At 38.9% G+C, this 13734-nt stretch overlaps 1 protein-coding gene across 1 annotated transcript in view; it reads left to right on the forward strand.

The window, feature by feature from the left end:
* LOC137618502 (ADAMTS-like protein 1) overlaps positions 1-9679 on the forward strand; it is a 125287-nt gene extending 115608 nt beyond the window's left edge. Inside the window, exon 32 of the mRNA XM_068348660.1 lies at positions 6118-9679. Within this exon, the coding sequence (XP_068204761.1) occupies positions 6118-6242 (125 nt within the window). The 3' untranslated portion in view covers positions 6243-9679. The remainder of the gene's footprint in view (positions 1-6117) is intronic.
* The last annotated feature ends 4055 nt before the right edge of the window (positions 9680-13734 follow it).

Here is a 13734-nt window from a genome sequence, read left to right on the forward strand (position 1 = left end):
TATCTTCTTGTACTGGATCAGTTGTAGTGTCACTTTGCTACATCAGTCAGTAGGACTAGCCCGGCTAGTTATGTTCCTAATTTCAAACCTAAAAAAGTGAGAAGGTTCTTTTAGAATAATCCTCATCATGATTCCACCATGTCAGATCCAGCCAGTGTTCTTTTGGATTTGGGGGTTCCTTTGTAGATTGTACTCCAAATGATTTGTGATTTACAGTACATGCTTACTATAAGTTCTTGTTATGTAAAATATTTTACTACCAGTATTAACTCTAGTTTTAGTAATAAAGGTACGGGCCCTTACATAATTTATTTCATTCAGGCTTGGTACCACCTTTTTTGCAGGCCAGGTTACATACATATGGGTTGCTTGCTCAGTTACTAACCGGTACAAGAAGTGCCTGTTGTCAATTCTTCGTTGTAGTTTGCTTTGATTAGTTATCCCTAACCATTGTGACTCTTGATTAGGTGATGATCCACCCTTGGTTTTTAAGGAGGGTCTTTCATCCTCCCCCTGAATTTTGTTAAAAAGACTTTGGTCCTTTTTTCTTATTAAATGGTTATTTTTCTTTTTAATATTCCCCTGATAAAGGAATCTTCTCCATCACTTGACTGATACTAAGATAATTATAGTGATTTCTTGATTTAGAGGAAAGTTTTCAGGATTTATCCTAGATATGGAAAATTTTTCCTTTTGTCTACTGACATATCCTTTTTAACAAGGTCAGCATACAATACCATTGCTTTTTAACAAATATTCTCCATAATACTGTAGTATCCCACATGAGAAGCAACCTTTCTAAGTTACCAAGAACACATGGCCGTTGTTTCGTCAATGTCAGTACCCCTTTCGCAGCATCCATTGATTTGAGTTCTCCTTTTTCTAGAGAATTGTACAAATTGTCAATATTGTGCAATTGTACATTTTTGCCAAATAATTTCATTTTCACTTCTATGGTAATCATCTTACCCTCTGTCTAATTATATCTTGGGGCCATTGTCTAGATGCTGTACTGTACTGTTACAGTTAACTTGACAGTGAATGATGCAATCCCATTTTGACAAATCTACAAAAAGCAGTTCCAAAGATGAGTCAGACTAAGTACTGTATTGATGCTCCTGTATTGAGTGGAACACTTGAGGTCTCAGCAAGTGGAAGATGCGAGCTTAAGCAAAACAAAATGGCATACAGATCATGTGAACACTGCTTGCTTGGCATATGGATACCACACAACTGCAAGAAATGCTTGTACGGAGGGAAATTTTTACTCAGGCTAATATAATTCTCAAAAACCAATTAAATTTCTTTGCTGGCGTACCAATTTCCTTGTACAGTATTCAGTTACTTGTAAACCAAGATACTACTGTATTTTCAAAGAGTAGGACACACCAAGGACAGGCTGCTCAGTCATAATTACTAAAGAAACCAAAGCATTATGAGATGATCCAACTGGAGGACCAAACTTGCTTGATATAACACCAAGAAAGTCAGTGTATAAGAGTTCAAAGCTATTACCAGACTTAAGAGTAGCCTCACTCATGATTTGCTCATCCTGATTCAGAAGCAAAGTTACTTACATATACCAAAGGCACTTCCCCCAATTTTGGGGGGTAGCCGACAACAACAAGAAACAAAACAAAAAAGGGGACTTCTACTCTCTACGTTCCTCCAGCCTAACCAGGAACTCAGCCGAGTTCAGCTGGTACTGCTAGGGTGCCACAGCCCAACCTCCCACATTTTCACCACAGATGAAGCTTCATACTGCTGAGTCCCCTACTGCTGCTACCTCCGCGGTCATCTAAGGCACCGGAGGAAGCAGCAGGGCCTACCGGAACTGCGTCACAATCGCTCGCCATTCATTCCTATTTCTAGCACGCTCTCTTGCCTCTCTCACATCTATCCTCCTATCACCCAGAGCTTTCTTCACACCATCCATCCACCCAAACCTTGGCCTTCCTCTTGTACTTCTCCCATCAACTCTTGCATTCATCACCTTCTTTAGCAGACAGCCATTTTCCATTCTCTCAACATGGCCAAACCACCTCAACACATTCATATCCACTCTAGCCGCTAACTCATTTCTTACACCCGTTCTCACCCTCACCACTTCGTTCCTAACCCTATCTACTCGAGATACACCAGCCATACTCCTCAGACACTTCATCTCAAACACATTCAATTTCTGTCTCTCCATCACTTTCATTCCCCACAACTCCGATCCATACATCACAGTTGGTACAATCACTTTCTCATATAGAACTCTCTTTACATTCATCCCCAACCCTCTATTTTTTACTACTCCCTTAACTGCCCCAACACTTTGCAACCTTCATTCACTCTCTGACGTACATCTGCTTCCACTCCACCATTTGCTGCAACAACAGACCCCAAGTACTTAAACTGATCCACCTCCTCAAGTAACTCTCCATTCAACATGACATTCAACCTTCCCTTCTTGTACATCTCATAACCTTACTCTTACCCACATTAACTCAACTTCCTTCTCTCACACACCCTTCCAAATTCTGTCACTAGTCGGTCAAGCTTCTCTTCTGTGTCTGCTACCGGTACAGTATCATCCGCAAACAACAACTGATTTACCTCCCATTCATGATCATTCTCGCCTACCAGTTTTAATCCTCATCCAAGCACTCGAGCATTCACCTCTCTCACCACTCCATCAACATACAAGTTAAACAACCACGGCGACATCACACATCCCTGTCTCAGCCCCACTCTCACCGGAAACCAATCACTCACTTCATTTCCTATTCTAACACATGCTTTACTACCTTTGTAGAAACTTTTCACTGCTTGCAACAACCTTCCACCAACTCCATATAACCTCATCACATTCCACATTGCTTCCCTATCAACTCTATCATATGCTTTCTCCAGATCCATAAACGCAACATACACCTCCTTACCTTTTGCTAAATATTTCTCGCATATCTGCCTAACTGTAAAAATCTGATTCATACAACCCCTACCTCTTCTAAAACCACCCTGTACTTCCAAGATTGCATTCTCTGTTTTATCCTTAATCCTATTAATCAGTATTCTACCATACACTTTTCCAACTACACTCAACAAACTAATAATACCTCTTGAATTACAACACTCATGCACATCTCCCTTACCCTTATATAGTGGTACAATACATGCACAGACCCAATCTACTGGTACCATTGACAACACAAAACACACATTAAACAATCTCACCAACCATTCAAGTACAGTCACACCCCCTTCCTTCAACATCTCAGCTTTCACACCATCCATACCAGATGCTTTTCCTACTCTCGTTTCATCTAGTGCTCTCCTCACTTCCTCTATTGTAATCTCTCTCTCATTCTCATCTCCCATCACTGGCACCTCAACACCTGGAACAGCAATTATATCTGCCTCCCTATCATCCTCAACATTCGGCAAACTTTCAAAATATTCCGCCCACCTTTTTCTTGCCTCCTCTCCTTTTAACAACCTTCCATTTCCATCTTTCACTGTCTCTTCAATTCTTGCACCAGCCTTCCTTACTCTCTTCACTTCTTTCCAAAACTACTTCTTATTCTCTTCATATGACTGACCCAGTCCCTGACCCCACCTCAGGTCAGCTGCCCTCTTTGCCTCACGTACCTTGCGCTTTACTTCCACCTTTTGCTCTCTATATTTTTCATACTTCTCTATACTATTACTCTGCAGCCATTCTTCAAAAGCCCTCTTTTTCTCTTCCACTTTTACCTTCACTCCTTCATTCCACCATTCACTGCCCTTCCGCATGCTGCCTCCAACAACCTTCTTGCCACATACATCACTTGCAATCCCAACAAAATTTTCTTTTGCTAACTTCCACTCCTCTTCTAAATTACCAGTTTCTCTTACTCTCACCTCGTCATATGCCATTTTCAACCTTTCCTGATATTTACTTTTTACCCCCGGTTTTATTAGCTCTTCAACCCTCACTAGCTCCCTTTTACATCCACCTACTCTATTCCCCCACTCTTTTGCTACAACTAATTTTCCTTCCACCAAAAAATGATCAGACATGCCGTTAGCCATACCCCTAAACACGTGCACGTCTTTCAATCTTCCAAACATTCTTTTAGTTATCAACACATAATCCATTAATGCCCTTTCTACTACTCTTCCATTTGCCACTCTCACCCATGTATACTTATTTTTATCTTTCTTTTTAAAAAAGCTAGCACTTATTACCATCTCTTGTTCAACACACATATCTACCAGTCTCTCACCACTCTCATTTTCACCTGGTACGCCATACTTTCCAATGACACCTTCTACCTCTCCAGCGCCCACTCTAGCATTTAAGTCACCCATAACAACTACATAATTCCTTCTACCCAGTCCTTCTACACACCTAGTTAATTCACTCCAGAACTCATTCCGCTCTTCTTCACTTTTCTCACTACCTGGCCCATACGCACTGACAAACGCCCAACATTCCCTACCCAACCTAACCCTTACCCACATTAACCTAGATGATATCTCCTTCCATTCCACTACTTTACCTGTCATCCATTCACTCAGCAATAAAGCCACACCCTCTCTCGCTCTTCCCCTTTTAATCCCAGACACTCTACCAGACATTTCACCAAACATCACTTCACCCTTTCCTTTCATCTTTGTCTCACACAAGGCCAATACGTCCATCCTTCTACTTCTAAACATACTTCCAATCTCACGTCTTTTACTCTCTATCGTACTACATCCACACACATTCAAACACCCCAAAACTAGAGTGCGGTGAGCAGTCACTCTCTCTCCCCCCAGCTCCATCTCTTTGTTGCTGTCTCACAGGATTTTTTATACAGGAGAGGGGGTTCCCAGCCCCCTCGTCCCGTCCCTTTTAGTCGCCTCTTACGACACGCAGGGATAACGTTGGCGCTATTCTAATTGTTTTATGCCCCCGCGGCCACAAAGTTAAAAGCTATTAAACTATGGTGATCAGTAGGAGAAACAAAATTTAATCATTCCCTATGGTGAGCATTAGAATCAAAAGCAAGCACAAAAGAAGTATCTTGGCCTTAGTGGTAGGAACACAATCGAAGACAGAATCATCCAAGTCTGGATTCTGATAGATGGAATGCAAATAATAGTAGTTATGTCTGTAACAAAATTTTATGACAAGAATCTCATGAAATCCACATTCGTACTAGGACTTATGATTGATAAGCTTGGTACTCTTGTCTTAACAAACACCACGATAACCCTTGGCCTGAAAATAGCATCTTGCTTCAAATGTATTAGTTTCTTAAAACCTGGAATAAGCAGCTTAAATAAGTACCTCATTTAAAAATGAGGCTTTTGAGCATAATAGAATATTATACTGTTACAAGTCAACTGTAAGATCACTACTATTGCCATGTAGTCCATGAATATTGCAATATGCTAGACAAAACTGGCAAAATCCATGATGCACTGGCCCTGGATTTTGCTCAATGCCTTCTGGAAGAATAAGAATTAAAGACAATAAAAAAGTCACATCATGCTTGAAAACCAACTTAACAATAAAGATAAACACAGTATGTGCATGACTAAATAGAGAAAATAAAAAGGGAACTCATAGACTAAAGAGAAGTCGGATAAACCAAGAGAAAGAATAATGGATAGAATAATTTGCCTGAGTGTACCCTCCTCAAGCAAGGGAACTCTAACCACAAGCAGTTAATGACCTTGGTCCAAAGGCTATGGCCATACTCAAGATCAGAGATCACTGGTTTGATTTTGGGGTGTCCTTCTTCTAAAAGATAACATAGCTGAAGAGTTTCTTCTAACCATACCAAGTGGAAAGTAGCCACTAAACTATTAGAATAGTTACCCCCTTGTATATATATTATATAAGATATATATATATATATATATATATATATATATATATATATATATATATATATATATATATATATATATATATATATATATATATATATATATATATATATATATATATATATATATATTATTCGTGTTGAGATATGTAAAACCATGAATTATTGTGATGCTCTACTATATATATTTCAAAGAACATTTTATTTTCAAAGTTATGATAGCCTTTGGTATTTTATTTTAATTGTGCAGTACTTTTAAATTTTACAGGTCTGGAGAAAACCTCTGGGGCGAAAGACTGCCGCGACAGGAATAAGTACTGTAACATAGTGAGGAGAGTAAATATGTGTCGTGTCCAGAATTATAGGGAACAGTGTTGTCGTTCCTGTCCTTAACACAACTTTTGGTAATAATATTAAGGTACCAGAATGTGGTACAGAGGTTCCTAAATAAAGACTTAACCAACAAGTAACATCTGCAATAGCACCTACGATCACAACTGTTCGTCATTCTTCCTGTACTTTTTTTTAATGATGGCCAGAGTTGAAGCAAGCCTTTCATTTATATTGACACATATTTTGGTATCAAATATTAGCAATAAGTAGTGCAATTGATTGTCAGTATTATGAAACACATTTGGAAAGAACTTGGGAGTGAAATTACTAAGACACTGAACAACATCCAGCCAGTAAGAGGCATCAGTAAATAGGTACTTTCTTGCACAGACAAGAAAACTACTAATTTCCTGTGCATCGTATTCACCTATACTTAAGACAAATGTTTTGAAAATGAAATTTCCAGAGTATATGAAAGGATGAGTGAATTTTATACAAAATATTCTTTGTAATAATGCTCTAGAATGAATGCTCTAAAAACTATGAAGTCCATTTTTAAAAAGATTATTTCCAATCTTCTTCATTAAAAAAGTGAAGTCTAATGATTACCAAGTGCAGGAGGACCAGTGCTAGTAAAAGCTTTAGATTTTCTGACTGAAACTGCTTACTCAAGAATGGATTGGCGCCGTGGTGAAAACCAAGTTTATTTTGAAGGAGAATGCCTATAGAGAAGACAGTACAGAAACGGACTTAAGACAGAACAGTTGGAATGAAGTTTGTAGACCGATGCAGCTGTTTATAAGAGCTTGAAAATAGGTTTAGATTATATACCCTATACAGTATATGGAACTTTATAAAACAGGGTGAGATGTTTCTGCTTTGCATTTGAAATTATTAAATGTGCTATGTACTTGAATGTTTTAAGTCCAGTTAAAAGGATATTTTTGAAAGCACAAATCTGATAATAAAAAATCTTGTGTTATTTCACAGTGAAATATGTTTGGGAAGAGTACCATTACATGGTTCAGAAAATTTGCCTGCCCGATTTATCTGCTGTTTAATAAGTGAATTTTATTAAGGTTTGTGACTGAATTCAATATACAGTAAAAGGAAAAAGCCATCCAACCAGTATATCATGTTAAAAAGAGTATTTCAGAATGGAGAAACACCAACCCTGTGATTTGCAAATGATCACTGTACCTTCTTAAAGTGTAAGATAATTTGCACATTCAAACATTTAGTAATCTGATGATTATGATTTTACTACTTTTTCTGTTTTGAGACATAAATATGTTTCTTAAAAAGTAACACTTATAATAGTTTTATAATTACTTTTAATGTTTATGGATCTCATGTACAAAGACAGTTTTTTGATTACTAGAATAGAGTATCGAAACAAAAACACTTACGATCTTTTCGTCCTTCTTTATATATACTAAACTAATTATTTTCCCATAACCACTTAGATTAAGACAAAATTTTTGTGAAAGTATGAATGCACACTTAAAAGTAAAAAAGCCAGTGCTGTATAGAAACCCATTGGCTGTAGCTAGAGCATATGTAGATTGAAACTCGAGATAATGGCTGATGGAAAAAAATTTGACGGTGTGCTCAACACCAACTAACAGTAAACCGCACCATAGCAATGTAAGGCAAGCCTTTCTTTATTGGCGCACAACTCCCTTCATAGTGATATAGACTAGGCTGTCTGCAGGCATGTTATTCAATAGTTACATGCAATAATTAAGTGTTGTATGCATCCCTGTGTTGTAGAGCAATAAAAACCATATTTGATATGTACAGTAGAGTTTATCCGTAAAATGTATCAAGTGAATATAATATAACAAGACTTATACAATATGCATTGAACTTGCTGTTATAGTATATATTATTTTATTCTTAATTGCATGTAATCTTCTCCAATAATTTTACTTTGATACGAGAGGCTTGATCTTGACATCAGTTTTGTGTAGATTTTGTATTCTTTTACTCAAACATTTAATTTTTTATGCCAAGTTAACTCTTGGTGCTGGTGCATTTAACATATATATAGATAGCAGTATAAGTCATTGTAGACAGTAGAACAAGGTCAAGGTCAAGCTTCAGCTATGGTTTCAGACTACCTCAGTTTATAATGTTAATGTTATTTGTTATGATAAAGCTAATGAATCTTTAAATTTGAAGATTTGGAAGATTTTCATGTAAATTATTGTAAATTCATAGAAAATGAACTATGGCATAATGGTTCCATGAATGGAAGTGTAACACAGGGTGGTTCATTGTGTGACTTGTACTGTCATTATAGATTTATTCACCCATATGAATTTTCCTCGACATGTCTGTGAGAGGCTTGACTTTTCAAGAATCTATTCCTATTGTGCTACGTCATTTTCATATGACCTTTTCACTTTTAGTGCATTTATAACATTCTTTGATACAAACATCTGACTGTATTGTTTGTAAATGAACTTGTCATAATGATTTTAAATTAACTATTTCAATATCTCTCCCTTCTGATTCGGAAAACAAAATTTTTTCTAGGTACTAGTACATCGGATCAAGTTGAAAATTAAAATACATAAAAAGAAATTATTTATGGTTGTTAGCCTGAAATGTGCTATAAATGCAAAGTACATTAATATTGGTACTATAGTACTATTTGTAGTGATAGAAAGCAACAATCACAATATATGTACGAGGAAAATCACATCTTTGCCTTTATTTCTTGTATTAAGTAAATATAGTTTGGACAAATTCACTATTACTGAATTGAAGGCTTTTATCTTTCCCCCTTTTTTATTGAGTAAATCAACTTGGACAAATTCCCTGTATCACTGAACTGAAGGCTTTTATCTTTTCCCCCATTTTTTTTATTAAGTAAATTAACTTTGGACAAATTCCGTGTATCACCGTACTGAAAGTTTTTGAAGTTGATAAAAATGTAAGAAAAATTAAAATGCATAATAATACCAAGATGTACAGCAACGTAAAGACTTCAGATATAACTTTTTAATTAATAAAGACAGGATGCCATTTCTTTTTCCCACAACATTAAAACAAATCTGCATAAAATTATGACAGAAACTGTATGAAAGTTGAGGGGTGTGCTTTGTTTAGCACATTTATTAAAGCAGAAAGTGTAAAATTATTATGCAAATTTTGGGAAATATTTTTAGCATATCATTAGTTGTACTATTCAAGGTCTGCAATGTTTCTAGATAGATGAAATAGATTTTAATGTACTATAACATCCAAAACATTTTGTGAAACCAATTATAACTAGTCCTTCACCACATTTTCTGATTGAAGGTTTTCATCTTGCCTAATATTTCTATTTATTAATCTCTCATGAGTATTGTATCATTATCCTTCATTCCTCTTCAACTTTAGCCTTTACAATCACTTATTTATTTTCTATCCGTTGGATTTAGCATACCATAACATGACTGTATATATTGCTGTAAGTGCATTGTACAAATAAAGCACTAGATAATATTTGTAAATCTGTTTCATTTGCAGCCTAATCATTCATGTTTCTGATATAATATAATGTTTATATGATTCCATACAGATCATAAACAATCTTGTGTCAAATAGCCTGTATCATGGGATTTATCGCAGAAATTTGCTATGAAGTAGCAATAAATTTAAAGGTTTAAAGGCTGCTCATCAATGGCAGAGGCAAGGGATTGTGAAATTGCCCTACCGAGCAGGACAATGTCCGAGAGACTGACTATCTTTCATATGATTAGTCCCCAAGCCAAATCTCCATACAAGCTAGGACCAAGGAGTGTCAAGCAATGGCAGCTAATGACTCCGCAGATAGACCTATAAGCTCCCCCCCCCCATCTGTTCACAAGGGTGATGAGGTTGCAGTGACCAAAGGACAAAACGAGTTTGAGCAGGACTTTAACTCCAGTCTGGTTTACCATGATCATGACTCGAACTTCAGTCTGGTGTTCACCAGGCAAGGACCTTGTAACAAGATCACAAAGTGGCAATAGGTAGACATTTAAAATCTAGGAGAGTTAAATGCTCACTTTGTTACATCTAAAACTACATCCAAAGATGAACTTGGACATCTCACAACCAAGATCTCATCACAACAACTTGCTATAGTATCAGCCTACAACCCACATGGAACAAATAACAAACCCAATTCCAAGAGAATTCTACCAATGTAAAAAAAAAAAAAAAAGAGACTACGTTGCTAAACTGAATTGTCACTTCCATTAAGAATGTTGAATGAATAAAAAGTAATAATGAACTGTACCAATATATGAATACAAAAAATACATAATTTTACAAATTATTAAATAAAAAGCTATGACAATTGTTGTAAGACAGTAGGTAAATACATAAATATATAAAATTCTGAAAGTAATTTGTATTTTTCTTAGCTATACAAACCCAAGCCCTTTAATGAGGGAGATAACTTCGGCACAAGCTGGAATCGGACACTGAAATGGATCACGAGTTGTTTCACACCAGTCAGGGAGTGGGACTAACCCCAACGCCAGCCTCTCACAGTCTGTTCTCTATTCACTTCGACTCAGGACTCAAAAGGACTTAGGTTTGTGTGGCTCGGAAAAATAAAGATTTCTTTAAAAATTTAATCGGTTCCTACGCGACATACAAGCTCTCACCTTTTAATTAAAGAGACTTGCTGCTTAGAGGGTTGGAAGTCCCCCCTAGAATCAAAATGGACAATTCTTTTAATCTTTCTCTCAATGTACTCAACAGTTTTTCTAAGAATAGCGAAGCAAAGACACCAATACCCCTTATCTGTTTGTCATAGGGATGATAAAACTGATAGGGCCTGGGGTGTACATACATAATGGACTATGCCAAAATCAAAGAAACCCCTTTCCCAGTGGGAAAATGTTGGCCAAATCAAATATTAGGCATATGAGTAATGAGTTTGCTTTAGATTCAAGCTGTGGGATGGGGAGATATTCTTCTTTGATTTCAAAGAATAGAGGTCTGAAGTGAAGGGGATGGAGAAGGACTCAACCCTGGAGTCATGCCCTGCCAGATTCCGAGTCTTGGCCACAAACTCCGGCACAAAACTAAAGGAAACATTCCATCCATGAACATAGATGACTAAGTAGGAGAGACCGTGCAACTCGCTCACTTTCTTCTATATGCTAAGGATAGCAAGAAGACAGTCTTGAGAGTTGGATTCCTGTTTGATGACGTCTTCAAGAGCTCGAACGAGGTACAGGTATACGTAAGAACCTTGAGGACAAGGTCACATCTCATTTTGGGGGCCTGAGGTCCCGAGGTCCTGGGATGGGCAAAACTGGTTGAAGCTTCTCCCGACCAGAGACAACTCCCAGGAGGCTGAGAGATCTATGCCCTTCAGTCAAAAGTCTATACTCAAGGCTGAGCAGTAGACTTTGATGTCCACAACTGAGATGCTCCTCTCAGCAAAGGAAGACAAAGAAATCTGTGGTATGTGCTAGATACCCTCCGACCGGAGAAATAATATACTACGACGACACCAATCGCAGATGGCCCACTTAGCCTGGTAAACATCTTTTGAGGACCTCCGGAGGCATCCAGACACCTCCTATACAGTGCTTTGCAAAAAGCCTTTCACTCAGAGGGGATATTAGATAATTTCCACCCATAAAGAGAAGACAACTCACGGACTAGTCTCTGTGGTACCTCTAAACATGCGGCTGACGGAGATGAGTGGACCAGGGGATTAGTTCTATCAGGACCTCGACCAGAAGAGCAAGCAGATCGGAATTCCATCCAGTGTGTGACAATCTGGGAGCCACCAGGGTCACCCTAATTCCTGGGGTAATCAACACCCTATTGATTACTGAACGAATCAGGCTGAACTGAGGAGAGGTGTAGATGTCCAGATAATCCTAAGGGTGTTGGAAAGCATCTTCAAACAGAACAGGGAAGCAGAAGACTGGGAGCTTTCTATTCAGGTCGATCCCCAGAGAGTTCCACAAGCAAGAAGCCTCTCCGCCACAAGAGGATGTAGGGAGCACTCCATTCCAACAACCTGCCCCTGATGGCTGAGTGTGCCTGTAAGGGCATTCCTCTTGCCCATAATGTACCTTGCTGAAAACTATACGGCGTGAAATAGCAACCAGACGTGCATCTGCTTTGTCAACTCCCAGAGAAGCTGCGAAACTGTGCCCCCTTGCTTGTTGACATGGGCCACAAGAGTTGATTGATTGATTGATTTGAAGTTTTATGGCATCCTGATATCGAAGATCATTGACGCTGAACCACAAGAGTTGAGCTGTTGCTCATCAGCACTACTGAGTGCCTCCTCAAACATTCTTGGAATGCTTGCAGGCCTAGGAAGGCCACTCTCATTACAAGGATAATGTGCAGATGCCTGTCCTCCTCAGATCACACTCCCGATATGACTATGTCTGCTCCACACCCCTCCTTTGATGCATTTGAGAGCAGATACAGATCTGGAGATGAGAAGTAGACTGGGACTTTTCTAGTGAGGTTGGTCTCGTCGAGCCACCAAGCCAGATCTCTCCGGACCTCCTGTGACACTGGCATTGGATGGAACGGAGGATCCCTGTTGGCTACCCAGTGATCCTTCAGGCACCACTGAAAGGGACTCTGGGGGAGATGCCCTTCAGGAACAAGCTTCTCCATTGAGGACAGATGTCAAAGGAAATGTTGCTATTGCCAAGCTGGAACAACTATCTTGGACAGGAACAGTCGCACAACCTTCCTGAGCTTGCTGATGCTATCTTCCATAGGAAAGACTTTCGATGTTGCCGAATCTATCAGCAAGCACTCTGTTTGGGTATGAGATTGAACCCCCAGTTTACCTAAATCACCAGAGCGTGGCAAAGTGTGAGAAGTCGATCTCAATCATGAAGCAACTGCCTCTCCGACGAGACCAAGATCCACCAATCATCGAGATATATCAGAAGACATATCCCTCACGAGTGGGCCCAAACAGTTACCATAGTGAACACCCAAGTGAACACCTGGGTAGCTGTACACAGTTCGAAACACAGACTTGAACTGGTACACCATACCATTGAGGAAGGAGGGTTAGTACTTTTGAGAGGTCTGATGAACAGACACTTGAAAGTATGCGTCCTTCAGATTCACCGAAAGCATGAAGTCTCCCTGTCTGATGGAAGACAGCACAGACCTTACAGTTTCCATCGTGAACTTCATTTGATGAACAAATTTGTTCAGCACAGAGAGGTCAATGACCGGTCTCTAAAACCTGTTACCTTCACCCGGGAAAGACGACTGCAGAAGCCCAGAGTTCCGTCTCGAACGACTTTGATCAAACCCATCTCTTCCTGCAAGGCCAGGGCTTTCGCCAATGTTGGGAGATCCAACTGGAACTCGAACAAAGCAAGAGAGGGAAGGGGGGCACAGTCACAGTGGTCCAGAAAGGGAAGCAAGTAACTGTCCCAAAGGACAATCACAACCCAAGACTCGGCCCCATGTCTGCCACGTCGCCCAGCGGCGAATCAGACAACTCCAAACACTGGACAGCGGGGAGAGAGAACATAAATCTCAGCGTTCCCCACTTCCTACCCTT

Source organism: Palaemon carinicauda, chromosome 24 (genome assembly GCF_036898095.1).
Source record: "Palaemon carinicauda isolate YSFRI2023 chromosome 24, ASM3689809v2, whole genome shotgun sequence".
NCBI lineage: Eukaryota > Metazoa > Arthropoda > Malacostraca > Decapoda > Palaemonidae > Palaemon > Palaemon carinicauda.